Below are 26,102 nucleotides of genomic sequence, written 5' to 3'. Positions count from 1 at the left end.
TACACAATTAACTATAGTAAAATTTTAAATATTTATCTGTTACTCATGTGAAAATTTTGGTTAATAATCGCTCTTGGTCTCTAAACTTTCAATAGAATAACACCTTAGTCCTTAAACTTTTGTTGGTAACAATTCATTTCAATTTAACTCATTGAACTTTAATAAGTATCAATGTAGTTCTCATACTTTACAATTTGTAACGAATTAGTTTTATTGTAAAAAATGTCATTAGAATTCAATGAAGTTTATTACACATATACATCGTTAAATTGTTTTGAAATTAATTATTTTTAATAAATTACAAAGATTAAGTCGTCACAGTATACACTTAATTTCAAAGTGATTTTTCATAATAGAGATTGGATTTTTAAAAATTTCAAAACACAAGAACTAACTTGTTACCTACTAAAATTTAAGGACTAACTTATTATAATTTCGAAAATATAAAAACTAAATCGTTACTCACTAAAATTTAGAAACTAAATTCTTACCCTTTAAACTTAAAAATGATTTTTAACCTAATATTTTGAAGTCTAATTTTATAATTCAACATTTTATTTTTCTGAAAAATAAAATAAATAAATAAAATCTCGAGCAATGTGGGGTGAAAGGTTATAAATAGATGTAGTTATGTTATGAAATATTATATGGAAGAATATTTTGGAGACGTCAAGTTAAACTGCATGGCGTAAACATCACGTCTCGCATCAAAGGCGGGTCCCACATCTTTTTGTTTCCTTTTCTTTTGTTTTAAATCATATTATATTTTACTTTCCGTCGAATCCATAACTCAAATTTACCAAAAAAAAAAAAACAAATCCATCCATCAAATGTAAAAAAAAGTTTGATATACTTCATACATACTCGAAACACTAATGATATATACTTGATATATTTGATACACTATTGATACACATACTTGATATAGTATTGACACTGAGAGAGGAAAAAAAATTGCAAAGAACTTACCAGCAACAATAACCATCTTCTCGACGTCCATGAATGCTCTTGTCCCCCTCCTCCACCATACTTTCAAAGACTAAAGGTAGGCTCAAATGCCAATAGCCGAATATTGTAAAGCACAACTGGCTTCTTCTCGTCCTCCTTACTCTACTTCATCCTTTTCGCCATTCATTTTCGATGTCGTACTGTAACTGCTATCCGACGACTCCATCAAATCCAAACGACCTGGAGACGGAGACTAGAACGTGAAAGTTGGAGAGACGATTGAGAAGGGAGGGAGTCTGCATGTGAAGGGCGTGGGTGAGGATTTTGCTATTTCTGCAAAATAAAAAATAAATAACCCAAGCTATACTATAAAGATATTGAAACCAGACTCACTCCCTCAATTAGAAGACAAAGTTAAAGTAAAAAAAAATAGCTAAAGTAAAAAATTTATCTCATAATATTTAGATTTACCTCCATCTATTATCTAACAAGCTACTCCATCAATCATTCAATTTTGAGATCGACGAATGTGGTTATGGAAATTAGTTAAATAATAACAACAATTTTTATTCAAAATTGACACTAAATAAATATATTTCGCATTTATAAAAGGAATACTAAAGACTAATTTACAATATATCATAAATATGTAGACTAATTTTAAGATTTATTTAAAATACAAAGATTAAAATTTGATATTTGAAAGGAATGTGATTAAAGTTGAAAAAAATAAAAAATATAGGAGCGAAAATGATATTTATTTAATATTTATTTATTTTTGTTAATGGAAGGTGGGTCCCAAACGTATTAATTAGTTAATGTGTCCAAAGAATTGGGTGTTAGCTGAGTCATTTTCTCACTCAGGCCCGCGCTATTTACGGCAAATTCTTTTCAAACCTTTTTTTTTTTCCGTCTCCAAGCACATCCCCTTTTTTTTTCCGCCATTTCATTTATGTGTTTACATTAATTATATATATATATATATTAAAAAAAAAAGACAAAATTTTTATTCTCTAAATTTAGAGAAAATGTCTATTTGATCTAAGGTTTAAAAAAATATACTTTAGTTTTCATACTTTTAAGATGGATTCTAAATGATGTTTAATTTAATTTTAAACTAGATAGTTAAATACTAACGTGGATGAGATGACCATACTACTTCATTTAACTACATAGCAAAATTTATTGGGTTGGTTGAAAAATAAGCTGAATTTTTTTAAAAAATAATAATAAACTAATAAGTGAAAATTAAAATTGTTGGAAGTATATTAAAAGAATCTAAACAAACAATAAATTGGATTCTTCTCTAACGATTTCTTCTACCTTTCTTCTATGATTTATCCTTGTGAGCATGAATTGTGGGTCTACTGTTGATGTCGTCTGCCATAAGATGTAGTTGGCAGAGTCAAGGACGATGATACTCATCTAAGTCTAAAGTTTAGTTAACGAAATATAAAATTTAGAGTAAAAATGGATACAAATTGACAATTTCAGTAATAAAAATTGATCTTTTTTTATCCAAAGCTTTGTAGGCATAAATTTGAAATTTGTGTACGATTTGACCAAATTTCACGGCCAACCTGTCACTGATTTTTCATCGTCTTCTATTTCTCTATTTTTCTCTTTATATTGTATGAAGAATTATAGAATATTGTTTTAAAGCTACTTCCGTAGGAATGTAGGATTAAGAGATATTATTCAAATGATTTTTAGTTGAAGTAAAATCAAGAGAAGGTAGTTAAAAAATCACAAATAGAGTGTTTAAATTGATTCACTCTAAAACTTTAGGTACAATTTTTTTAGTATAATAAACGAAAACAAGGGAGTAAACAAAAACAAAGAATTAAAAAGAGTCAGAATAAAGAACAAAACCTACCCATGGGGTGTTCTTCAAGTCACATTAACTAAACAATGGAATCTTTTGAGTATGGGTAGCTAGATCATGCATCAGAGTTACACGAACGATTGGCCTAAAGAAAGCCCAAGATAGAACCACGAAAATGAAAGTCAATAAACATTTGAATCTCATTTGATACCACTACCAAAATTCTTTTTTTTTTTCTTCAAAACGTTTAGAATGCTTAAGCCGACATCAAGTTGGGCTGATCCAAAATGACATCCACAGTAGCACGAGGTAGCCCATATTGAGGCCTAATGAGTCCCTTAAAATGAGCTTGGAGAGTTTTCTCACTTTACACCCCCACAATATGGCCCACATTTCAAATTGGGAGCTAATTGAAGGAATAGTAACAAAATTCAATATTCTAAAAAGATAATTGTCCACAACATCCATTTTAAAAGTCATGGTAAATGACTCAGTTTTTTTTTTTATTAAAAAAAAAAAATGTTAAATGCCCCTTCACTGATATCATGACCACGTGAAGTTACTATATTGTCCTTCTTTTTTTTCTCTTCTTCATACATCTTTTTATCACACAAGCAGCTCCAATACGACCAACTCTGATAAGCCAGAGACGGGACAAGAGCGAGATCACTTTTCTGTATATGTGTGAATATATTTTAGTAATTTCACCCAAATTTGACATCAACAAAAGATTATTTCGACTTTTTTTTTTTTTTTTCTAAAAAATGGGTCACTTCACACTTTTATCTAATTTTTGGGTCATCCATTAGACAGACCCAATTTCAAGTATGTTTTGATCCATGTTGATCTTTTCGTTATTATTTATTTGAAAAAAATCATATATAAAACGATTATGCACAAATAATGATATTGTATGAATAATTTGATATATTTAAACATTTTTCTTCAACACTTATACATGAATAGTTAAATAACACAATATGAAACAATTTTTCATGAAGAATTAGCCATGAATTAATCATTTAAAAAAGGATCCAAAAAACAGTTTAACCATTTAAATTAAAATTCATCGTAAAAAATCAACTATTTATTGAAAGTTTGTCTTTAGAAAATCATTTCATCCATTTATATTCTCCACATAAAATTAAATGAGAATAGAAAATAAAATGGGGGCGGGGGGGGAAGATGAACTCTCTCCAAAAATGAACAAACTTTTTGAACACATTGCAGACACTTTTATTAAAACAAAAGCCCAAACAGAGCAGGTAGAGGCTATATGTACAATATTGTCTCACAAAAAGGATTAAAAAAAAAAAAGTCTAGAATTAAACCAAGCAAATCTCTACGTTAAAGACTCATATTTACAGTACCCTTAAAATCAAACCATTCACCATATTATTACAAGAAAGCCCCTCATTCTCACCTTTCCCTTCAAGTAGATCTATGAAATCTCCATTGGAAAATTGTAATACCCTAAACCTGTGGCTGAAACAGCTGTTGGCCTCTCTACCTGAAAAAGTCAAACATCCACCATAACCATAAGAAGGATCAAGAATTATCTTTTATAATGTTCCATTTTTCACTCCGTTCGACAAGACAACCACCTTACCTTGCTACATTCGGTAGTCAAAGAAATTTTTATAATATGGTTTAAACCAAAGAACAATAGACAGTGACTGATTGTCCCTATAAATTTCGATTTGCAAATCTAACACTTGGCTCGATGCATATGACAATGTAAACTTTTTTCTTTGGGTCAGCTGAACAAAATATATGTTGAAATGAGAACCTCATTAAATATATGAAAAATGATATGGATTGAATACTTTCTTCATAACAAAGTTTAAAGAACATCATTTTGGAACAAAGTTGAGTAGATATGAAAGAAGATATAAAGAATAGTTCAATCATTCAATGGGTGGGACCCTATGTTACAGAATTTAATTTTTATACACTTGCTCATTGAAAAATGTGTCCTTGAAATTTATTTATTCACTATTTTATGATATCTAGAGTGTAAAAGAAAGTGCATTGTTTTACTTTATGGCTAAAGTACTTTCTAGTTCCATTGAGATAAGATCATTGCTATGGGGATGTCTTTTTTCCCCCAATATGTGGTGGCAATCAAGTGCAATGTTAAATCATACTATCTTTTGACTCTTCAACAGTGTTCATCACTCGAGAGGAAAAAAAGTTTGTCATTGATACTCAGAACTGACTGTCTCAATTATGCTTTCACTAAATTTCCAACCCAATTTTGCATCTATTTTCCTAACTATTGATTGGAAAAATAAGATAAGTGTTGTAATGTTAATTTTAAACTTTAAAATAAATGCTATAGTTTTAACCTCTAATAAATTCTCAGTTCTTACTCTAAATATAATTAAAAACATTATCTTCCAAGTTAAATGAATTATAAAACAACAAATATGAAATTGACAAATCACCTTTAAAATTTCAAACAGAAATCAACTTAAAACAAGACAGTGATCCAAATTTTTATTCTAGGTCACTATTACGCTCAATCTTGGTCTAAAATTTTAAAGAATTTCCACCTTGAGTATTTTTTAAACATTTATAAAAATTTAGGAAAAATATTTATAGGAGTAATTTTATACAAATGAAAAAGTCAAGATTGTTTCTTATAATTTAAGCAAATTAGTAATTTGGTAATGGTATACCTTGAATTTTGCTCCCCAGATCTCTTCTTCAGGAGCAGGTTCAGCAGTAATCTTGTTCTTCGGATTCTCATAGCATCTCAATTCTCCCACCGCAGTAGAGAAGAAACATCCTGAAATTGAAAAACAAACAATTCATCTCAAATCCATGCCCTAATTTTTCCAAGTCGTCAAAAAATCAAGCCCTAATTCTCCAAATTACCTTGAGGAAACGAAGCGAGTGATTTTCCACAAGCACCTTTGAGAAGACCAGCATCATCAGCGAACGCAACGTATCCATCAGCAGTGATTCCCCAATACAAAGGCACTTTCCCGATCTGATCCTGGCAAAACCAAAAAACAAAAATCGAATCGAAAGAGCAGAATCAGAAATCAAAACAAGTAACTTCGATTTTTGAAGAATTAATTAGGTAGAATGTTGGGAAAATGGGGAATTACAGAGGCGACGAAGAGAGTGGAGGTGGAGCTGTCGAAGAGGATGAAGGCGAAACTGCCGGTGAGATGGCCGACGACATGGTCGGCGGGATATGGAGCTCGATCACGAAGAGCTTTGTAAGCTTCGATTACTAAGAGAACTTCATTGGTGCATTTTGGAAGGCCATATTGGGATCTCAAGCTCCCTAAATTGTCTAGAGCTCCTTCGAATAAGCAGAATATCTCATCCTTCACCGCTAATGATCTGCAATGCCGTTTATTTGGATTTTCATTTTTCTATTATCCAATAAATACAACATTTTTAATACCTAATTTATTTTTATAAAAATAAAAGTTATTCCATTTGGTCCATTACTTTCAAATCTATATTTAATATCCATGATACTTATTAATTGATCTATTAGTCTTTTCAAATAAATAAATAAACAATTGATCTATTAGTTATATACATAGGTTTACATTTCATGTCTAATATAATGCTAAATTTTTAGTGTCTAATATATATGTGAAATTAAGAAATGCAAAATTTGAAGACCAATTTGTAATTTCTTTTAGAGAATAAAAGATAAGGTTCCAGATCCAAGGATTAAATTTATAATTTAATAAAGAAAAATCAATAATGATTTAAAAGTAAAAAAAAAAAAAAAGGATTACTAAGTTTAGTTGCAAAACTATAATATTTTTGTATATTTGATTCTTAATTATATATATATAAGTCCTTGAATTTTTAAAGAAATGTTCGATATTTTTTTTTAAATTTTAAATTGCATCAAATAGATTTCTTAGACTTCTAATATTTGTATCTATAAAGTATTTGTTCAATTTGATGTTTTTTAAAATTCATTGATTTGTTACAGTTAAACCAAAAAAAAAAAAAGTTTAAGTCTCATTTAGTATCGTTTTATTTTTTTTAAAAAAAAAGTAAGTCTATAAACACTATTTTTAAAAAAAACCTTTAAAAATTTATTTTTATTTTTAAAATTTTGATGATAATTTAAAGAAAAAAATGTAAAAGGAAAATAAACTTAATTTTAAAAAATAAAAAACAAAAAATAAATAGTTACCACACTTTTATATTTAATTGACTAATTATTTTTTAGGAAATTTTAAAAAATATAAAAATAAGGAACACAAAATAATAAATTTAATCTTCTTTAACGAAAGTCGAAGTCTATCAATATCTATCAAGGATAGAAATCTATAATTGATACTATACTATGTAATAGAAGTCAATCAATATCTACCAATATTTTTTTTGCTATTTCAATAAATAGTTTGACATTTTTTCTATCAGTAGAAATTTTCTAATTTTTTAAAAAAATTGTAAAATACAAATTTAAAAATTTAAAGGCATATTAGATATTAAAGTTAAAGATCAGAGATCCTACAACACTTTTAAAAATTAAAAAATTATATAACCACAGACTTCATAATGGAAAGACTGAACTTTGTTATTTAACATTTTAGTTTAAAAATAATTACAAAAGTGTAATCTTCTACTTCATGAGTGTGCCAATTTAGCTTGGCAGCTCAAAAAATGTCTCATTAAACATAATTAAAAGTTAATAAACTTCTTAATTTGTTATTTATTAACGTCGCTTATACTAAGTTCATCAGTTTTAAAGTACATTTATCATTTTTCTTCCCTAATAAATATCTCGTATGAATTAAAATATCATAGCAACATTACTATCAGAGGGATAGACAATCCCACTTTTGGACCACCTTTAATTAGTTTTTTTTCCAATACTTTCTAATTAATCATTTTTTCAACTCTATGGTCCTATTAGAATTACAAGAAAATTTTCATTAAAAGAAATTGTTGATTTGAATTTGAAATTTCCTTCTTTTTCCTTTAATAATAGTCATTAATGAATTTGAACATTGCATTAACAACTATAACTATTTGATTCCAAAATATATTTAATGTCATGTCTACAGTTTTATGAACTTTATATTATCCAATTAGATTCTTCACTCTATAATTTGTGTCAAATTAATCCTTATATTTGAAATTTTTATATAAAATTAAATTTTGTCTACTTTGCAATTTAGTATGATTTTTTTTAATTGTTGAACATATAAAAATATTTATCAAACATAATATTGAGAATTCATAAACCAAGATTAAAGACTTATTAAATATTTTTTAAAAAACACATAATTAAAAATTAGAAAATTGTTTTAAATGATAAAACTTCTTAAAATACTATTAAATAACAAAATTCACTGTACACTGATAGACATCTATTACTATCAATAAATTATAGAAGATAATAATCTATCTTGTCTATCAATGATAGATAATATAATTTTGCTATATTTATAAATATTTTAATTCATTTTACTACATTTCGACAAAATTATCCCAATCCTAAACTTTAGGGCACCGACAACATAGTGCCCGAATATCAAATGTTTGTGACATATTATATATTTATAAAAGAAAATATTATGAGTGAGACATAACTAAAGTCCCGATACCTTTCTGTTCAATGTACTAAAGAAAGCCTTAGAAAAGAAAACTACTTTAATATATATTAAAAAANTATTATATATTTACTAACATTTGTCCCTATCGTAAATTTAATATATATATTAAAAAATTTAAATTTGTAAGTTTTTACTATAAAGGATAAATATTAAATATTTTAAAAGACCCTGATGATATAAGTCGGTCCTATTTTCTTGAACTTCAAAGAGTTTTAAGAATAACTATTCGATAATTAGGCCCCTTTTTAAATATCTATGTTAATTTTAAAAAATAACTACTTTAGCCATTGCTATCAAGTCACATTTCTATATGGATCTATTATATATTTATAATTTTTCATCTTTTTAAAAAGAGTATATATTTATAATTTTGATGTGTCACATACCAAAAGTCTATGATATGATGTGTCACTTCAACAATTATGTATGCAAAATTCTTCTATGAAAATATGAAGGCGGAAAAAAGAAAACACATCTTTTCCCAATTTTACAAAAATAAAAATAAATATATTTTCACTTTCCAGAAACTGGAATGGTCGTTTGTGCTCTTGAAAATAAAACGGTGAAATGGCAAGAACACCCTTCCAAATATATACACCACTTTTTGTTTTGTTTTGTTTCTTTGTTTGTTTTCTTAATTTTCTTTTAAGAAATAATACATTTCTATCCTTTCCTAAATTTTAAAATATTAAATTTTTATCTTTGAGATTTGAGTTTTGTTTCATTTTGGTCCATAAATTTTAAATTTCATGTTACACTTTTAATCTCGGTTTTGTTTATGAAGTTTTAGATTTGTATGTCATTGGTTTATAAGTTTAAAATATTAAATATTTAATTTTTAAAATTTAAATTTTATTATAATATAATCTCAAGTTTTTAAAATGCTACTATTTTCCTTTTCATATTTAAATTTTGTTTCAATTTATTCCATAAATTTCAAGATTTTACGTTTTTAATCTCAATTCTTCACCAAATAATTATTTTCAATCATTCACATTAATTTCTATTGTTTAATTAAAATAATTAAAAATATAAATTTTAAAAGTGATAGAAATAATAAAATTTAATTAATTATATATTTTTTTAGTGATTTTTAATTTATTAAAATAAATTAACTGAAAGATAAAAAGTGGGCATGGATGAAGAATGAAAATTAAAAATATAAAATTCAAGATATGAGGTTTAAAATGGAAAGAAAATTCAAACGTCAAAAATAAAATTATAGTATTTTATAATAAATCAAACTCAAAAGATTAAATGTGTAACATTTTAAAATTTAGGGATTAGATATCAACTAGATCCAAAATTTAAGGAAAAAAAATTAGTATGAATGAAAAATCAAGGTTAAAAATATAAAATTCGACACGTAAGGTTTAAAATTGAAAGAAAATTCAAATGCCAAAAATAAAATTATAGTATTTTATAATAAATCAAATTTGGATTAAATTTGGAAGATTTTAAAATCGGGACTTAATATAAACTAGATCTAAAATATAAGAATAAAAATGATTTTTTTTCCATTTCTTTAATATTAAGAAGTCTTATAAATGTTTTGCTTTTTAATTTTTAGAGTTCAGATACGTGGTGTCTAAAGTAAAGTAAAGTTAGGATTTATAAGTACTAGAAACAAGTATTTGTATTTAATTTGTTTTTGGACTTTTGAAAATGGAATTAAATTTATATGCTCAACTTTTTTCTCTTATTTCACAAACTTATTATTTGATATAAAATTCAAACATTTAATTTCATAAGACAAAATTTAAATTTCCTATCTGTTTATAAATATATAAAACTATCGACTACAACAATTGAACTAAATAAGTCTGAGCCCTCACTACACATAAAATTAAAATTTTTATGCTCTAAACTTTTATTTAAAAAAAATATTAAATAATGAAAGGATAAGGAATTCAACCTTTAATCGAAATTGATAATATAATTATTACGTCAGTTTAGCTAGCTCATTTGAGCACAAACTAATCTTTTAATTTTAGATCTAAAAAATCCATAATTTTTGTTTTAAAAAAAAATATTGAACCCAAATTAAACATTCAACCCACAAAATTCAGAAGTTAATATTTACTAAGTTCATGAGGGGAAAAAAATCGTGTTTAGGGAAAGCAGAGTGCAGCCGTACGACGGCGTTTTGATAAGAGAATTTCCCGTACCTGGGGCGCAAGGGAGATTCGTTGTGGTGAGTGAAGGCGAGGTGGACATGGTCGCCGATCTGGAGGGAGACGACGGCAGCGTTGGAATCAGCGAACCGCTTCGCCAGCGCTGTCGACGATATCTTCGGCGACGGTGTCCGGCAGCCGGCAGCCACCAGTTCTTCCGGCGGTGACATGATCGAACTGCTAAATATTCCCAACATATTCGACTCAATCTGAGAAATCGAACTTCAAAGAAGAAAAATGAATTTTGATTTTTTGATTTTGAAGTGAAAAAAAAAACAATATAAGAAAAAACGAAAGATCGAAACTCCGAAGCAGAAACGGGAAGTGGAATGAGAGAGTTAACGAATCTGGGCCCAAATTTATAGGGCCGTTTCGAGAGGGGAGGGTATTTTAGTACTTTCGTTTGCTTTATAATAATCTAAAGGTTAATATTATGGGTCCCACATGGGATAATGTTTTCTACATAATTGCCAAAAAAAAAAGTTGTTGGATTTCTTATTTCGTTTTTGTTGCGAAATTGAGGATGACGACGGATGTGAATAAAATATAATATAATGATATAATAATAAAATAAAATAATTAAAATTATGAAAATTTAATAGAAATTTGAAATAGATTTCTCACTTTGGTTCAATTTTAAAATCCATTAAATGTCATAATTTAAATACAAAGTGACAAATAGGATGTGGTATTCTATTTTGCAAATGAATTATTTTCTGAATTTAAATTCACATTTATCTATATGAGAATCTAAATGTGACAATAACGATGCATTCCACGTAATTTGTTTTTCTAATTTCTTAATTCCTCTCCCTAGTGTTGAAAAAATTGTCTCATTAAAATGACAATCAGCAAATCGTGCAGTAAATACATCACATGGTGGGTAAGATATTTAATAATTGATGGGGAATCATATCCAACGTATATTCCTAACCTCCTTTGAGGACCCATCTTAATGCGTTGTGGTTGAGCAATTTGAACATATATTGTACGTTAAAAAAATTCTCATATGGGAAATATTTGGCCTATTACCACAAGCTAATTGTAATGGCGAGTACTTATGGAAGAAACCGATGAAGGCCCTATGCCCTATGCGGAAATGTGGATCGTTATAAAAATTTATTTTCACAGAATCATTTAATTTTACAAGAAAAAATGCAATCAACATAAAATTTACAACATGCTTTAAAATGAGAAAAGGAAACTTACAGTTTGAGAAACATTACCCTTAAAGAACCATTCTTCACGAAATTCCTTCTCCGAATCTTGTCACATACAATCTCGAACTCTCGAGCCGTCAATGAAGATACCACCATGAATGTTACCTCCGTATTATCTAGGATGTGAATCACAAGAGTTTTGTAGGCTCTGTGTATTTTGGTAGAGAGGGAAAGATTTTGAGAGGAGTAGATAGTGTGTGAAATTTTTTGTTTTTTCAGATAACTTTTCTCTTTCCGTGAAGTATAAGAGAGTATACTAAAACCACTCACACATCAGGATAGAAATATGAGAGATTTTAGGGAAGTGAGTTCATTTTAAATTTCAAAAATTTTAAATAAAATTAAATAAATTAAAACTAATTTCAATTTATTTAATATATATAATTACACATTAACTAACTTAACATATAATATATACTTACTGTTATATCCAATATAATATATAACATATAGTTTAATATTGTATTATATATAATTAAGTTAAATTAATTATATCACATATAATTAATTATCTCGATTAATTTGAACATTCAAATAATCCAAAATTGATTCTCATTAAATACCCCGTTGAGCTACAGAGAGGACCTCTTGAACCTATAGTTTGAAGTTCCGATGGTAGTTGAATAATTAATTAAACTCTTTAATTAATTTACTCAACATTCATTAGCTGTCAGGCACTCCACTGGAGACCGCAACCGCACTCTTCGCACTATAGATATATTTACATGTCCATTTGATATACCCACTCAATAGTGCGATGACCCTCAACAAATTGCTTGTAAGTACATCTAGGCCAAAATTTTTGTTTTACACCTGTAATTACATCTAACTCATTGAGTATCACTGATCGCTCTAATGAACAATAAACCATAGTCCAACTATGACTAGACTCAAGCCCCCGAATCAACCCTTAACGGAGCAATTTATCTACTTTTCCTTATCTTGGGGAATGAGTGAATTTCGTCTTGTGTAACATCCTCAGAAGCCCTCAAAATGATAAGCTTGTTAAGTCGACGATCTGCCACTCTCACTTATACAAATCAAAAAATCGTCTTCATAGGTAGGAGTTCACAACTCACTAAGAATTTAGGTCATGTCATCTATGGTCATCCTGGTGAAATGTAAGTCTTAATTATCAACGACGTTATATAAAGAAACTAATCATCTTATGGTTCGATCTTATACAAACTCTTTGTATAGGATAAAAAGTGGGTGTGGTTAAATTTATTTTCCTTTTAAATTTATTTTAAATTTCAATTTTTTTATTTTAAATCAATCCAAAAATCAAAAGTCCATCATATGTTAATCTCTTAATTATCCACCATTCAATCATTATGTTGTCACATGTCTACATGCAAATGGTCTGGTTATGCCACGTCATCCACCACAGTATTTTCTCTATAGACTTGTTTTGATCATATCGTCTTCGTTTTAGTTCTGATTTAAGTGAATCAAGAGGTGTTGGAATTGTTGTTCCGAGCTCTACGCTATGGACATATTAAAACACTAAGATTTTCAGTAATTAAAAATTGAGTTTGTTATCATCAAAATATTGATTAATTAATTAAAATTAATTAATTTGAGATTAAGGGCCAAAAAGCCAACAATCTCCCCCTTCTTTATGATGATAAACCATTCAAGAAAAATATCTTGAAATACATGTAAACCATATGTAGCACATAATAAAATTCAACATATCACCATAAAGATCATTCTTGAAATTCACTCAAAAAATAAATTCTCCCCCTAATTAATATCAAAATCATAACAAATTTATAGGATATTTTTCTTAAACTTCTCCCCCTTTAGAATCATCAAAAAGAATAATTAAGAAAAATTTAGAACTACATAAATGTTTCCCTTAAAAATATGAACATAAATTTAGCACAACTCCCCCTAAGAATATTAACACATGCTTTCCATATCTTCTCCTACCAAAATGCCTTCTAAAAGATTTAACTAGTAAAATTATAAAATCAAGAGGCATCACAACGAATAATACCGAGCTTCAAGGGCCATTTATTGAAAAAGTTTTCTTCATTCAAAAGCTTGGTAAAAATATCCGCTAATCGATTTATTAGAGCCTACAAATTCAAAAGTAATATTATCATTTTGCACATGCTCTCTAATAAAGTGATGTCTAATATCAATATGCTTAGTCCTATAATAATGTATAGGATTTTTAGTCAAATTAATAGCACTAGTATTATCACAAAATATAGGCACATTATCAAACTTTAATCCAAAATCACAAAGAGTTTGTTTCATCCAAAGAATTTGAGCACAACAACTAGCAACTGCAATATATTTCGCTTTGGTAATGGATAAGGCAACCGAATTTTGCTTTTTACTAAATCAAGAAACTAAAAAACTACCAAGAAATTGACAAGTCCCACTAGTACTCTTGTGGTCAAGTAAACTACCTGCAAAATCCGCATCGGAATATCCTACCAAATTAAATTCATATTTCTAGGATACCATAGCCTAAATCAATAGTACCAAGCAAATATTTAAAATTCTTTTAACGGCATGTAAATGTGATTCCTTAGGACAATATTGAAATCTAGCACAAGGACATACACTAAACATAATATCGGGTCTACTAGCAGTTAAATAAAGTAAAGATCCAATCATACATTTATGAGTTTTTATATCCACACACTTACCTTTTTCATCCTTGTCAAGCTTAATGGATGTGCTCATAGGAGTTTTTGCAGTTTTACCTTCATTGAATTTGAACCTTTTGAGCAAATCCCTGTGTATTTTTCTTGACTTATGAAAATACCATCGTTGAAATTGTTTGATTTGGAGTCCAAGGAAGAAGCTAAGTTCCCCATCATACTCATCTCAAATTCACTATGCATACACTTAGAAAATTCTTCACACAATGATAGATTAGTAGAACCAAAAACCAATATCATCCACATATTATTTGTACTAAAAGCATATCATTTTTTTTAGTCTTAATAAAAAGAGTAGTATCAATTTTACCCATTTTAAATCCATTATTAAGCAAGAAATTACTAAGTCTATCATACCAAAGCTCTTGGAGCTTTGTTTTAAGCCATAAAGAGCCCTTTTCAACTTATAGACATGATTAGGAAAATCAAAACTTTTTCAAACCCCGGAAGTTGTTCTACATAAACTTCCTCTATGATCTAACAATTTAAAAATGCACTTTTCACATCCATTTGATACAAAATGAAATTCTTATAAGAGCAAAAGCAAGCAACATTCTAATAGCTTATAATCTAGCAACGGTGCAAAAAGTTTCTTCATAATCTATTCATTCTTTTTTACAATAACCTTGAGCTACAAGTCTAGCTTTATTTCTAATGATATTTCCATTTTCATCCATTTATTTCTAAAAGACCCATTTAGTTCCAATTATAGAAGCATGAGAGGGCCTAGGGACTAACTCTCAAACTTATTCCTTTCAAATTGATTTAATGCAGCTAAAATCCAAAATTCTTTCAGCATCTTTAAAACTTTTTGGTTCAATTTGAGAAACAAAAGCAAAGATTATTAACATATTAAGAGAGGAACGAGTTTTCACACCTTGTTCGGGATCACCAAGAATTAATTCTTTAGGATGGGAAGGAGCATACCTCCACTCTTTTAGGCATGGATGAAGAACCAACTTCGTTCTTTTCGATTAAGCTCACCTCTTGCTTACTTGAAACAATTTCTTTGCCTTTGGTCACTAACAAATGAATCTCCAAAAATTTTCTTCTAAAAACATCACTATAAATAGGCTCATTAGAAATAACATTGCAAGATTCATCAAATACTACATGCATAGATTCCTCAATTACTAAAGTCCTTTTATTGAAAACTCTATAAGCTTTACTAGTAGAGGAATAGCCAAGGAAAATACCAACATCCGTCTTAGAATCAAAATTTCCAAGTTTTTCTTTGTTATTCAAAAATAAAACATTTGCAACAAAAAAACTTTGAAATACCCAATAATTTGGAATTTTATTATGCCAAAGTTCATAACAAGTTTTATCCCAAAGAAATGTCTAATTAAAAACTCTATTTAAAACATAACAAGCAGTGTTAACGGCTTCCACCCAAAAGTATGTAGGTAAACCATACTCATGCAACATTGATCTAGCAAATTTTTGCAAAGTACGATTTTCCTTTCAAACTACACCGTTTTGTTGAGGAGTTCTTTGGAGCGGAGAATTATGAGAAAATCATTTTCTTCACAAAAAGTTCAAAAGCCATTGCTATCAAATTCTCATCCATGATCACTTCTAATTTTAGAAATCAAAAAACTTTTTTCATTTTGAACTCTTTTTGCAAAACTAGAAAAGCTTTTTCAAAGCATCATTCTTATGTTTTAGCATCAAAACTCAAGTAAAACTTGAAAAATCATCAACTATCACAAAGGCATAATAGTTTCTCTCCAAAACTAGGGCCAAATAAGTCTATGTGTAATAGTTGAAGGGTCTAGTTGTAGAAATACATTTTTTAGATTTGAAAGAGGACTTGTTTGTTTACCCATTTGACAAGCATCACAAACTTTGTATTTTTCAAATTTAAATTTGGAAAGACCTTTAACCAAGAATTTCTTGGAAATATTTTAAATTAAGTTCATGCTAGCATATCCTAATCTTCTATGCCATAACCAAGAATTATTATGCAAAGCCGATAAACATTTATCACTAATAGGACAATCATTCAAATCAATAGTATAAACATTTTCAGCTCTATTTCCAACAAATATAACTTTTTCTATCACTAGCATTTTCAATGATGCAATTTTTTTTTATCAAACACAACTCTAAAGCTTTTATAACACAATTGGACTAATACTAAGTAAATCATGCTTCAAACCATCAACCAAAAGTACATTTTCAAATTAAAATAGAAGATTCATTACCTATACTACAATTTACCAATTATTTTACCTTTCTTGTTGTCACCAAAGGTCACAAGACCTCCATCCTTTTTGGAGAGAGAGACAAACTTGGATGGGTCTCCCGTCATATGCCTCAAGCAACCACTATCCAAGTACCACTTGTTTTTCTTAGAGGCTTTCAAACAAATCTACAAACACAAATATTCAAGTTTGATTCTTTGGTACCTATTTTCATTTTTGCATAGACATTTAAGGCATAGATTTAGACAAGTAACAAGAATAAGTTGTATGTCAAACTTGCCACATGAGAAACAAACAACATTATGCAAAGATTTATCTCTTACAATTTTGATTACACAATGTATAAGATTTTGTAAAGATCATCGAATTTGGAGAAAAATTGAAAGTGTATAAGATTTGGTATAAAATTTTGGATAAATTATCTAATATTTAGAAAATTACTAAAAATCTCGACATTCAATTCCTCCCAGATATACCGAGAAAAGTCCAAAGGAGTCAAAACAATCGACATATTAGAAAAAGTAAAATTTTCAACTAGTGGTCGATCTAGCCCGAGAGCTACCGAAAAAAACTAGTTTAACGATTTGTCAAAAATTATATTCATTTCTTATGTAATTTTTAGACCAATTTCTTATTTCCATGATTATATGAATTTCTAAATTTTCAAATGAATGTACCAATTACTTTTTTTCAGATGGATGATTGCATTATGATTTTTAAATTTTGGGAAAGATTAAATTTTGCAAAAAGAAAAAATAGGTAATATATGAAAATATATATAAAATCTCGGTATTAATCTACTCGAGAATTCACCGATCTTAATGTTAATCTGCCTGAGATTCATATCGAGATTTTATATATTTTTCATATTTTACCTTTTTTTTTTGAAAATTTTAATCCTTCCAAAGATTTAAAAATCAAAATCAATCACGTGAGATCCATAAAAAAATTCATTTGGGTAGTTGGGTAATGATTTATTTAGATATTAGAAATTTGGCTAAAGATTTAAAGAAAAAACTTAAAGAAAATCAATCTTGATCATTTTAAGAAAGAGATTCTAGGTTACCTCATCATTTTGTTCATTCTCTTTGGAACTATGAGCCATGAACAAAAAATTGGCCACTTCTTCATTATCATTCCCACTTTCGCTTTCATCGCTATCATCCCAAGTAGCTTTCATTGTTTTTTCTTGGATTTCTTGGATGATTTAAGAAAAGAACAATCGGTTCTAATATGACCCGGCTTCTTGCATTCATAGCATATTACCTCATTTTTTTTGCTTTTCACCTTTTGACTCTTTTTGTTGGAGAGATGCTTCTTGAATTTGCTTTTTTCTCTTGATGAAGTTCTTATAATTACGTGAAAGATAGGCAACATCATCTTCATCAAGGTCATCTTCATCTTGGGAGTCAACTTCTAAATAGATGGTCTTTAAAGCTATACTCTTTTCTTTCTTTTTCTTCTCATTCTTCATGTTTTTCTTGATCTTTATCTCATGTTGTCAAAACCGAGCCCATGAGTTCATCAATGGAGAGAATTTAAGATCTTTTGCCTCTTGAATGGCGGTGACTTTAGGCTCCCATTGTTTAGGCAAAGACCACAATAGCTTCTTTATCTTTCAAGATTTGAGTATTTTTTCCCAAGTCCTTCTAAAGCATTGACAATGTTAGTAAATCTAATAAACATATCGGAAATAGCTTCATTTTCATCTATTTTAAACATTTCATATTGATGAACTAACATGTCAATCTTTGTTTCTTTTACTTGACTAGTTCCTTCATGAGTAATTTCTAATTTATCCCATATCTCTTTAGCAGTTTTGCAAATAGACACTCTATTATACCCAACTTCATTCAAAGCACAAAATAAACAATTAATAGCTTTGGCATTTAAAGAGCATGCTTTCTTTTCATTTATTGACCATTCTTCCTTAGGTTTTATAATGCTAACATCATCAACATCTTTTGTTGGAATTTTAAAATCTTCCTCAACAATATCCCATAAATCATAATCAATAGAAAGCAAGAAAAATCTCATTCTATTTTTCCAATAACTATAATTAGTACCATTAAAGAAAGGAAACTTTGTAATAGATTTACTATCGGTAAAAGGGATAAAACCTAAAGTTGTCATAGCTAAAAAATAATTAAGTTTATCAAGAAATAAATATTTCAAGAAGAGCAACCCTCTGATACCAATTGTTGGATTGATATGGCAACCCTAGAGTGGTGAATAGGGGTTTAATTAATTTCTTTTTAAAGTAACCCAATTAAACTAATTAATACACTCTTTATAAATAATAAGAAAAATTCAAATTATGCAACAAATAAAATGAAAAAATGTGATAATTTAATTTTATCAAATTTTAGCAAATAAATAAGAAAAAACTAAAACATATAATAAATTGCTTAAATTAATTGCAAAAATAAAAGGAAAGAGTTAGAGAAGAAGATACCGTAATTTGTATAGTGGTTCGGTCAAACTCGACCTACTCCACTCCCCAAGCGTCTCTTGGGAATTTGAATAAAATCTTTCCGACTCTTTTCACGGATTAGAGCTCAACCGTTACACCATCGCTTCTTTTACGGGTTCAAGAGCAAACCCGATCTTTTTCATGGTTTAGGATCAAACCGTTACAAATGTTGGAATTTTTTAAGAACACAATACAACTTGGATTTACAAGTTTAAGCACTCAACAAGTTTATCCTCACAATACAATAACACTCTCTCTAGAATAAGATGAAAATAAAAATAAAAAATTGGGAACTTAGTGAGAGCAACAATGGAACTTTTGAGTTTTGGAAGATTATGAAATGTAAAATTTGTTAGTTTAAAATTTGGAGAGGAAGATAGTTTATATAGAGATGGAAAAATTTTTAGAAACCACAAATAACTTGGACTATTGGATTTTGGAAAAGAAAAATCAATGATGGAAATTTTAAACTAAACTAGTCGTTAAATACAAACAAAATATAATATTAAATTTTTTTTCTTTTGAAATTCATTTTCTTTTTAAAATTAATCCAAAAATAAAAAAACATACCATGTGTCAAAAACTAGCCGTTAGACACAAACATAAAATAATATTAAATTTATTTTCCTTTTAAATTTCTTTTTAATTTCAATTTTTTTATTTTAAATCAATCCAAAAACCAAAAGTCGATCATATGTTAATCTCTTAATGATCCACCATTCAACCAATATGCTGCTATATGTCTACATGCAAATAGTCTGGTTATGCCATGTTATCCACCACGGTATTTTCTCTATAGACTTGTTTCGGTCATATCGTCTTCGTTTTAGCTCCGATTTAGTGATTCAAGAGGTGTTGGAATCATTGTTCCGAGCTCTACACTATGGACATATTAAAACACTAAGATTTTGAGTAATTAAAATTGAGTTTGTTATCATCAAAACATTGATTGATTAATTAATTAAAATTAATTAATTTGAAATTAAGGGCCAAAATGTCAACTATATAAAAAATAGGAAAAAATAAAGTTCATCTTCATATGGGGGATTTATAATACATAACCTTCCGTCTTCATCTCTTCTTCTTCAGCCATGGTCGTAGGATCTCTCTTCATATTCGTTGATCGAATTTGCTCGTCCGGCCGTGTCATCGACCGAATCTACAACCTGTCACCGTCAATTCGCCCCATGCTGTTAGTGCCATTGATTCATCCCAAGTCGTTCGTGTCATCTCGTGTCGAGCCATCAATTCGCCCCCACGTTGTCGTCTACTGCCTGCAATTCACAAAGGAGAAAAAAGAGGGAAGAGGAAGAAGTTGATGTGAATTATGGAGGAGAGACTATATGAAATATATGATTGAAAAGAAAGAATATATACATGGAGGAGAGAATATAAATTAGGGGTGTCCAAAAAATCCGATAACCCGACCAACCCGGACTACCCAACCCAAATCGGGGTTGAGTTAGATTTTATTTTGGGTTTGGTTGGGTTAAAAATATTAAAAAATATTAAATTTGGGTTAGGTCAAGAGTTACCCCATTTCAGGGTCGGGTTTATATATATATATATATATATATATATATAAGTAACGAAAAAACAATTAAATTAAAAAAAAAAAAAACTGGTGACCCAATCCGGCCCAACCCAAAAACTTTGGGTTAGGTTGACTATCCAAAATTCATTATTAGCCAATCCGAATTTTTGGGTTGGTCCACAAAAATCTTCCAACTCGATCCAACCCGGACTATGTACACTCCTAATATAGATAGGGGAGAGATAATATACATAGAGGAAAGAGGGATGAAAATATATATATAATGTAGGTGAGAACTAAATATTAAATAGTCACCTATATTAGTAAAAAATAGGGAGGTAAATAGTTTTTTTTTTTAAAAAAAAAAAAATGAAATGTTCGATGTGTGTCTATTAAGTCTTTTAGGTAGAAATCTCTCCCCAAAATTGACTAGTTCAATTTTTTCGATTTTACGGTCTTCATTACACACAATTAATTTCACACATCAACGTTATTTTTAACAAATGCCTAAACTTTTTTATGTGTTACTTTTTTTAATTTCCAATATTTCTCAATTTTTAGTTTTATTTTCAACCCAAGCCTTTCATTTCTAAAGATAATGAATTTGAAAAAACCACAATAAAAATAACACATATTTATTTTTAACCTCGTGCAAACTTGTTTCATTAAATATTCACATCATTTCACTTCAAAATTGAATCAATGTGAGTTATCTTTCTTTCGCCAACCAAAATTTTCATAATTTTTACATCATTTCACCTCAAAATATTCATAAATTTTTTTGTAATTATTTTCCATCCCATCAACATTTTACATACATTTACAATAGACATCCAAATATTGTCCTACTTTATAGAAATTGTGATTAAAATTGATCAATTATAATCTAATTAAGCCATAATGAAAATTTCATTAGCTAATTATAACAATTTATATCAATTTTTACCATTTTTTCCTGAAATTTTTATAAATATTGATATTTTCATCAAAATTTTCTTAAAATCAAAATCTCAATATTTTCATCATATCGGAAGAATCCTGGCTCACGTGGCTGGTGGGGTACGTTATTTTAGTTTATTTATTATTAATTCATGTGGGGCAATTAATTAAGTGCAGAATAATCTACCGTTTTTCAGCAGCCACTAGAGATGTTTTTTTCGTTGTTTTTTCAGATGACCCAAAAAAAATTGATGTGCATTAAGTTGGATTCTAAATTTACTATTCAAATATCATCGATTAAAAAATATTTTTCATCGTGAACTTTTATAAAAGTAATAATTTAATTTTTAAATTTTGATTCATAAGGATTTAGTTTCTGTATTTTAATTTTTTTTAACAATTTAGTTCATGAACTTTAGCATGTAACGATATAAGAAAACAAATTTATCAAAATTAGATGTCAATTTTTATTATTTTACGATCAGACATTGCGATTTATAAAAATATTGCGTCTCTAATAAATTTATCGATTTATTTATGCTAAAAGTTTCATTAAATTTTAACATTAATTTTTACAATATGGAATAAACTATTATAAGGTTTAAGATATAAGAACTAAATTGTTACACAGTAAAATTCATGGACTAAATTATTACAAAATTTAAAGTTTAGGAAGTAAATTGTTACAAACCAAAGTTCAAGAACTAAATTGTTACTTTTATGAAATTTTATGGACTAAATTTTTTTTTTAACTTGCTATTTAACTTATACCAGACTGAGGACACTATTTTGTTGCAAAATTTATTAATATGTCTCATTTTTTTGACACATCCCTATAGAGGATAACAAAACTAAGAGTGTACATGGGTTGAGTCGGGTTGGATTGGGGATACTTTTTTAAACAACCTGAAAATTTGGGTTGGTTGGATTGACAACCCAAAACACAAAGTAAAGTCTCCAACCCTTCAAATTCGTGTTAGGTTGGATTAAAATGTCAAGTTATAACTTATTTTTCATTTTAATTAAAAATATGTAAATTTATATACAACAAATGAATAATAACTAAAATCTCATAAAATTCAATGCTAAATACCAAATATTTATAATATTTATTGCAAACTTTAGACAAAAACAAATATCATAACAATTTTAAAAGAAAAATATTAAAAATTCACACATTAATCAACCCAAAGTAGTCAAACTCTAAACAAAGAGAAATATATATACGTATATATGTATATATTTTTATCATATATATAAAACTTGGGTTGGGTTGAGTCAACCTAAAATTTCTTTTTAGTCCACCCACGATCCAACTCAATCCAACCAAAATAGAAAAAGTTTAACCCAACCTAATAACAAAATTAACCTAACTCAACCCTTACATTTTGAGTTAGTTAGTCTTGGTTGCTCGGGTTGTCGATTATTTGAATACCTCTAAATAAAACTATCCATGCTATTTAGTTAATTTGGCATCCTCTTAAAGTTGTTTTTTATAAATTATAATGGAAAGATATCTTTCCTGATTATTTCTCCCCTCTCATTCATGATGACGAGGTGGAGATGTTGTTGGTTTAGTTCTTGTTTGTTTCTTTGGTCTAAAAAAAATTAAAATTTCCATTAAAGAAAGTAAAATTCCAACAAAATTTAATGGAAAAAAAATTACAGAATTTAATGGTAGGGCATAATTGCAATATATTCTTAGCATGGTTGATTATAAAACAAAGATTGAAAGCCAAAATGATTACCTTTGATCGGTTTTTCTAACCATTAATAAACTTATGTTTAATTTATTTGACTTAGTTTTATGTATTCCAACCTTAATTTTAAACTAACCAGTATGTTTTCATGAATTTCGTTGTCATTTTAATATATTGTTAACTGAATTTAAAATTTCCATATATTTTTGTTATTATTTTTTTAGTACCATTAGAAATAAAGAAAATCAAATCATAAATCTCGTAGTTATTAACACATCCATATGCCAATTGAGCTATGCTTTGTTTGACCATTCCATTATTAAGGAAAAATATATATAGCTTTTGCAATCTTGACCACTTTAAAAAAATGATTAATTTTAATCTTTTGAGCTTAGATAGGTTATGAATTTTCTTAGATTTTAGGGGAAAAAAGACATCAGAGGTCTTTTTTTTTTTTTAATTAAATATATGAATTTTTGTAAAGTTATCCTTTAATTTTGTAGATTGGTCAAAGCTATTTTTTATCAAAACGTTATTTTTATTGAAATTAATAAGCTTATGAAAATATTTATATTGTTTGTATTTTAAAATTAGTAGGTGAATTAGAGAAAAAATGAATTTAGAGTAAAATTGATGTCGTTTTGGTCCATATATTTTGAAATTTATATAAACTTAGTCCTTATACTTTCTAATATCTAAATTTACATTTTTATACTTTTAATTAATCTCAAATGTGGTTTATTTGAAAATTTTATTTTTCTGATTATCTATTAACATTCTGAAAATATATTCACACATTATATTTACTTACATGAATTTTAAAAGACTAAAATTTAAATTTATTAAAAATAAACAAATTAAAATTAAATTAATTTGAAAGTACAAACACCAAAATTTAAATACTACTTTAAATTTTACACATAATACAAAACCTATGTTACAAATGGGAAAATTAAAATAATATGGTAGTTTTGAAAACTATTTATGAAAATATTGTACATTTGAAACTATTTAGAAAAATATTGTTGTTGGTTTTTTTTAATAGGTCGAGGTAGGTCGAATTTTCAACCCTCGACCTTTACCTTTTTTTTTTCTTTTTTTCTTTTTTAATAATTTAGATATTGAATGTTGAAAACTCGACCCACCTAGGTTGAATTTTCAACATTCGACCTTTGTGTTTTTTATTTTTAATTTTCCATTTTATAAAAAAAAATTCTACAAATATTTTATTATTTTGTCATTTTATTTAAACTATAAAAAGAATAAATTAAAAAAAAATAAAGAGTAAATTAAAAAAAATAATATCTCATAAAAAAAGTGTAAATTAAAATATCTCATTTATATAAAAATAATTACAAAAATAAATGTGTCCCACAAGGCGGACGTCATCAATTTCGAGCAAGTTGTCGTCGTCGACTTCGAATTTGAGGTTGCTCTAGTTCTTCTTGATGTTGCTCAAGTTCTTCTTGATGTTGCTCAGGTACCTCTGCAGGCGCTTCATGATATTGATATTCATTATGCTCTCCACGACCCCGACCATGTCCATGCCCGAATGAAGACGAAGGACCAGCTTCTGAGTCATAATGTCCTGAATCAAATGCCGGCATCATCGTCATCGGGGTAACATAATTAGTTTGACTCTGCGTTTGCATCACAAGGGCAACTCTTCCACATTATGGGCATCAAACTCATCCTCTTCCCGTACAGGTCCTCTACGTCTAGGAGCTGGTGGAGAAACAATAAGTATATCGTACATATAATGTATCTCCTCCATATAGCTTTGATAGTCACTATATATAGCAAGAACCTGGTTCAGATCATTCACAACATCGCGGAGTCTACTATTGTTCGATCTCTATGAATTATAAAGCAATTAGATAATATTTAAAATAAATTTTAATTAAAAATAATTAGATAATATTCATTCATTTACCGAATGACCCATAATTGCTCCCAGACGAGTGATGTAGCGCCTTGTGATATTATTATACCAATGAATGTAGTCTTGAGTGACAACCCCGTCAAACTGTTAAATAGAAACCCCCACTGCAATAAATCTTGCACAATAGTGCCATCGCACTACCAAATGTGCAACTTTGTCGGATCAATTTACAGTCCTTAAGTTGATATCATGCAATAGGGGTTCAGTATTATAAGGCGATGGGACACCCTGCTGAAAATCGAATTGTCTCATCACCCTATCAGGAAAATGCTACTCACCAATGTGAAAATATATGAAAGGACTCATCGTCCACCATATGTTTTGACCATTCATACATAAATTTGGCAAAGTATGCATAATAATTTTGTACGGCTCCCAAATAACTATAAATTGGAGAACATTAAAGACAAATACAATAAAAAATGTGTATAAAATAATCAATTAGGTTCAGTGTAATGTACCTGATCATGTTGAAGCAGTTCAAACATGTATCTGTACTAGCTGACTACATGTGTGGCTGTCTTAGTCACACAATATTTGTCTCTCCACCTAAATTTTTAAATTGATAATTTAGAATCTAAATTAACTAGATCAGTGATATAAAAATTAAATTGAATTAAAATAACATACCGAGAACCGTAGGCTTGTCCAGCTACTGAGGCGTCATTACACGATGTTGTAGTTGTGGAGCCATTGTTGGAAATCGCTCCCAAGCCCATAGTTGCAAAGTATGAGAGACCCAACTATCTCTCGAACCTTAGGTCTTGTTGCTTTGCATAGTTTGTCTTTACAACCATGCCAAATAATGCTCCATCTCCAAGTTAATTGTCGAATCCATGCCGTACAGCTCAAC

The 26,102-nt window shown here is 28.4% G+C and overlaps 1 protein-coding gene across 1 annotated transcript; it reads right to left on the bottom strand.

Moving 5' to 3' along the window:
- Window positions 1-3,985: 3,985 nt before the first annotated feature.
- On the bottom strand, window positions 3,986-10,894 carry LOC120067284 (stem-specific protein TSJT1-like). The gene is made up of 5 exons (XM_039018821.1): window positions 10,548-10,894; window positions 5,890-6,130; window positions 5,654-5,774; window positions 5,455-5,564; window positions 3,986-4,283 (listed from the first exon to the last, which is right to left on the bottom strand). The coding sequence occupies exons 1-5, from the start codon at window positions 10,748-10,750 to the stop codon at window positions 4,215-4,217; spliced, it is 744 nt and encodes a 247-aa protein (XP_038874749.1). The 5' UTR covers window positions 10,751-10,894; the 3' UTR covers window positions 3,986-4,214.
- Window positions 10,895-26,102: the final 15,208 nt, after the last annotated feature.

The sequence above is a fragment of the Benincasa hispida genome, chromosome 12 (assembly GCF_009727055.1).
Source record: "Benincasa hispida cultivar B227 chromosome 12, ASM972705v1, whole genome shotgun sequence".
Classification (NCBI taxonomy): Eukaryota; Viridiplantae; Streptophyta; class Magnoliopsida; order Cucurbitales; family Cucurbitaceae; genus Benincasa; species Benincasa hispida.
This window is presented reverse-complemented; position numbering and strand designations above follow the sequence as displayed.